General features: G+C 40.7%; 1 protein-coding gene across 1 annotated transcript in view; it reads left to right on the top strand.

Annotated features, from left to right (window-relative positions):
* The first annotated feature begins 1,448 nt into the window (after positions 1–1,448).
* Positions 1,449–5,315, top strand: part of LOC103598446 (NACHT, LRR and PYD domains-containing protein 12-like) — a 6,555-nt gene continuing 2,688 nt past the window's right edge. The window contains exons 1-4 of the mRNA XM_008582436.1: positions 1,449–1,587; positions 2,315–2,452; positions 2,516–2,685; positions 4,743–4,837. Coding sequence (XP_008580658.1) covers positions 1,449–1,587; positions 2,315–2,452; positions 2,516–2,685; positions 4,743–4,837 — 542 coding nt within the window. The remainder of the gene's footprint in view (positions 1,588–2,314; positions 2,453–2,515; positions 2,686–4,742; positions 4,838–5,315) is intronic.

The following is a 5,315-nucleotide window of genomic DNA, read 5'->3' as shown; positions in this document are numbered from 1 at the left end:
GTTGCTCTTGGAAATGCAAATAGTACTCTGGTATCACAGCACACACTTCTCAGGGTCGCGCCGTCTCCTGGCACAGCTGCTTCAGACCCGTCGCCATCCTTAGCGTTTTGTCAGCTTCCCAGAAGGCAAATGCTATCTCCTTGCCATCGCCGCCGCCTCTCCCGCCGCTGCCTCCACTGACACTGAACAGCTGCGGTCTCATAAACTACTTATTTTTAGTTCAAAAGCATTTATAGCCATATTCAATGAATAATTATTGATTACTATGTGCTGGGCATTATGCTAGGTACTCAGGGTACTATGCTGAAGAAGACAGATACGGTGTCTATCTTCATTAGACTATTGTTTAGTGGGAAAGACAAACAATGAAAAAGTAAACAAAAGAGACAGTTATAAGTCGTGATAAGTAAAGGGAAAATAAGGGTGGCGGGAAGATATGTAGAAGAGAGGATCTGCTTTAAATTGGGTGGGCAGGCAAACTCTCTTCTAGGAAGTAATATTTAAGTTGAGATCAGAAGAATGAGAAGGTGCTCTCCATGAGAAGAGCAGGAGGAAGAGTGTCTCAGGTAGAGAGAATAGCTACTGCAAAGGCCCTGAAGTTGGGGATAACATGGCATTTTTGAGAAACAAAAAGTAGACCAGTGTGTGTTTAGTGTAGGGAGTGAGAAGGAGAATGATATTAAATGAGGCTGGGGAGGGGAGGTAAGTAGGACCCAGACCATGGATCTCCTTGTAGGATGAGCAAGGATTTTGGATTTTATACCAAGTGTGATAAAAAACTCGTGGAGGATTTTGGGCAAGGCAGTGGCATGATCTAATTGATATTTGTAGAAGATCACTTTGGCTGCTGTGTGTAGATGGTCAAAAATAGACTAGTAGGAAGCTGTTTCAGCAGTCCAGGAAATTGTTAACAGTGTTTTGGACTTGGGTGGTATTTGAGGACATACTGATAAATAAATGGACTTGAGGCTTATTTTGGAAGTATAAATCATAGGCCTTGCTAATTGATTTGATGTAGAGCATTGAAGGAATAAAAAAAAGAAAGAAAGAAAGACTCAACATTTTTCTTAGCAACTGAATAGCACCATTTAACTGAGATGAGATGGCGGGGGGCGTTGTTTTGGGGGGTAGAGACGGGTATAGAAATCAAGAGCTCAGATTTAGACATGCAAAGTTTGAGGAACCTTTGAGGCATCTAAGTGGAGATGGTTGTACTAGAGTTGTTTGTATTGTTGTCTAGGATTCTGTGATTACTAACTCTTGGCGTCACTTCATTAGATTACGGGGAAGTATTTAGAAAACATCTAAAAGAAAAATACCTGAAAATAGGAGTCAATAAATGTTATCACCATAGCAAGCATGTAGCATCACGACTGCTTCTTGTAAAAGAACATGGTATATCAGAAAAGGCCCCATGCGGAATTCCTCAACAAGATCATTTTATTGAGATGGAACATGTATTTGATCCTGATGAAGAGGGCTCCAGCTCATCTCGAACCGTGGTACTGCAGGGATGTGCTGGGGTTGGGAAAACAGCTGTGGTGTACAAGTTTATGTTTGACTGGGCAGCAGGCATGGTTACTCCAGGTAGGTTTGACTATCTCATCTATGTCAATTGCAGAGAAATAAACCATGTTGCTAACCTTAGTGCTGTTGACTTGATCACTAACACTTTTCAAGATACAAATGGACCAATCCTGGACATAATTCTCATATATCCAGGGAAACTTCTGTTCATTCTTGAAGGATTTCTTGAGCTTCAGTACCCCATGGGTGACCAAGAAGAGAATCTTAGTGCTAACCCCCAAGAGAGGAAGCCAGTAGAGACCCTCCTACGTAGTTTCGTGAGGAAAAAAACTGTTCCCTGAATCCTCCCTCCTGATAACCGCCTGGCCTACGGCCATGAAGAAGCTCCACTCTCTATTAAAACAGCCTATTCAGGCAGAGATCGTATGGTTTACATATGCTGAAAAGAGCATATTTCTTGAACCAGTTTTCAGGTGCTAACGCAGCAATTAAAGTCTTTTACGGTCTACGAGAAAATGAAGGCCTTGATATTATGTCTTCCCTTCCCATTGTCCCCTGGATGATATGCAGTGTTCTGCAGTCACAGGGAGATGATGACAGGACTTTTTTGAGGTCACTGCAGACCATGACTGATGTGTATCTGTTCTACTTTTCCAAGTGCCTCAAAACCCTTACAGGAACCTCAGTATGGAAGGGACAAAGTTGCCTGTGGGGCCTTTGCTCTTTGGCTGTGGAGGGACTGCAGAACCGTCAGGTTCTGTTTGCAGTCCGTGACCTCATGGGATAGGACTGTATGATACCAACTACACTTTCCTCAATCACTTTTTGAAAAAAGCTGAAGGAGGTGTCAATATCTATACTTTCCTTCACTTCAGTTTCCAAGAGTTCTTGACCGCTGTGTTCTATGCCCTGAAGAATGACAACAGCTGGATGTTTTCTGATCAAGTGGGGAAAACATGACAAGAAATATTCCAACAATATGGAAAAGGCTTTTCATCATTAATGATACAATTCTTATTTGGCCTTTTACATAAAGCAAAAGGAAAGTCTGTGGAAACTACTTTTGGAAGAAAAATCTCTCCAGGACTTCGAGAGGAGTTATTAAAGTGGACTGACAGAGAAATAAAGGATAAGACTTCTAGGTTACAGATTGAGCAGGTGGACTTGTTTCATTGTTTATATGAGATTCAGGAAGAAGAATATGCAAAAAGGATAATTGATGATTTACAGTCTATTATACTGCTTCAACCTACCTATACAAAAATGGACATTTTGGCTATGTCATTCTGTGTAAAAAGCAGTCAAAGTCATCTGTCAGTGTCTCTGAAATGTCAGCACCTACTTGGATTTGAGGAAGAGCAAGCCTCCACATTCATGCCACCAGCCTTGACACCTAATCAGTGACTATATTCATGTCTTTCCTTTAGTTTTCGGCCTTCACAGACAATGGGCGTACTTGTTTATTTCATGTGTTCAGGCACATGGTCATTTCTAGCATTGTCAGTAAATAAAAGTAATCATTCAGCTTTCCATATTTTATGTCAATTGATACAATAAGGATTTATTGATTATCTATCACGTATTGAACACTGGCTTAGGTAGCCACTGAGGGAAGGCTAACACTTTTGAGCACTTACCATGTACCTGGTACTGTACTAGCCACTGTCAGAGTGTGTGTGTGAGTGTGTGTGTGTGCATTAGTCTACATTGTCACTCTGTGAATGTGCTTTATAATTATGAAGTGTTATGAGCGTGTACAGTTCTCAAGATTGTCATTGAGGACTCTGCTATTTAGTGTAGATGACCATTCTACAAAAGGTTGTAAATCGAACATTGGATTGGTTTTCACTCTCCTGTACATAAACTTCATCACTGTGGCCTTAAATAGCTCCAAGTTAGTAAAGGGCAGAGCTCCTGCGTGTCTTGCTGTAAAGCTTTCCACCAGACCTTGCAACTTCACTGAGGGTTGAGAGCCGAAGTTCAAAGAGGCTTAGGTAAACCACTTTTATAATATGGACTCTGTATACTATAAAATACAGTTCTACTGACTTAGTGACTAAAGCAGCAAAGAAGACATACCTGTGTTATCTAGAAAATGCTGTAAGTCTGTTCTCAATATTTGGGTTAAGATGGACAATGCCTCTCTCTTAATTGCAGGGCCAGCTGAGGGGTAGGGGACCTTGAGAAGGAGAGGAGAGTGAGTACAAGGCTCTACTTGAGGAGTGAGATAACCCAAGTCTTATTTTAGAGTTGTATTTCCTCAGTGTGAAATAGCAAAGAGGTGGAAATGAGAATGGGGTATACATGCTTGAGGGAAGTGGGGACGTGCAGTAAGAGTTTGTGTTTGGAACTAAAGGGGGAAGGGATAGGAGAGGTTAAATGGACTCAGAATTATGAAGGACCTTGGCTACAAGGTCTTGATGAATTAATGACAGCTTCAATCCAGCTGTTTGTATATTATAAGGTAAAATAATGGACCCCTCCTAATACGTTTGAGAGATTTAAAACACTGATGGAAACAAAATGGGGCTTCTGGTTCTTTCTGGGTTTTCAGAAAATCAGCCTTAGATGGAGTTCTCACCCCTAACCTTTTATCAGAGGGCTTAAAATCTTGTCAGAAACTTAACCCAAAATATTCCTTTTCCAAGCGTGTTGGCTGAGTGAGAGTTTGCTATTGATTTTTCCTTGAGCAAATTACTTTTTGTGCCTTAATTTTCTTATCTGCAAAATGAGATAATACCTACTAAGGTTTTTGGAAGGGGTAAATTATTATTTAATTTATTTTTAACAAGGTGAGTGAAATTATTTATGGTTGAAATGTTTTTGCTCCATCTATTTTAAGAAGGGTCATTTTTTGTTTCATTTTTAAAATTGCTTTAAGATGTTTAGCTGCCTGTACAAAATTACTCAATGTGCAACTAGCAGCTTACTCTATTTCCAAGCTCTAGGTAGCCCAAGAATTATAAAATATTTTACAACTAAGAAGATTAAGTTAAAATTGTGTAATTTAATTGTTCTAATGTTAATAGTAAACATCATTTTCCTAATTATTTTACTATTACTGTAAAAATATTTTCCTCTTAAGTGTGTTTCTTACCTCTTTATTTGTTTTGGTTTATGGGAGGGGTAAATTAGTATTAGCATGATTACAGAAGCGAAAATAAGCCTTTTACTTAAAGTTCTCTTTTAAATTATTTTTTTCTCATCTCTTTTAGGTGCTTTCAGTTCCACAATTTGCCAATGTAATGTCTCGGCTACACTTGATCTGCCAAGCACTGCGCAATCCATACTGTAAAATCAAAGACCTGAGGTAAGTTGAACTTTGCTTTAAAATCTTAGGTATTTGCAGGTAAAGACTGGGTTGCTAGAAATTGCACTCCCAGCTGATTGGACCTACAAAGTATAACCAGTGCTCAGCTTCTTACATAGTGGAGCAGCAAATGAAAAGTTATGCTACAAGCCTAGAAGTGGAAGGAAGGATCTCTGCCCACCCCTCCTGCCTTTTCTCCTTTTATATATACTGCTCCTTCTGTAATGAATGGGTGGCAGATTGTAACACCTCATTTTTTGTGGTGTCCCCCATGAAGCACACCCCTTCCTTCCCTCCCAAAGTCCCATTGTCCTCCCCCTTAGTTTTTTTTACGTTGGGTCCTATCCTACTCCATGCAGTTTGATGATCCTTTTCTCTACCTCCATTCCCCACTTAACCCCCCCCCCCCCCTAATTCCCCCCCGGGCCCCAAAAAACCCCCCCCCCCCCCCCCCCCCCCCCCCCCCCCCCCCCCCCCC

Source organism: Galeopterus variegatus, unplaced genomic scaffold, assembly GCF_000696425.1.
Source record: "Galeopterus variegatus unplaced genomic scaffold, G_variegatus-3.0.2 Scaffold2609, whole genome shotgun sequence".
Classification (NCBI taxonomy): domain Eukaryota; kingdom Metazoa; phylum Chordata; class Mammalia; order Dermoptera; family Cynocephalidae; genus Galeopterus; species Galeopterus variegatus.
This window is presented reverse-complemented; position numbering and strand designations above follow the sequence as displayed.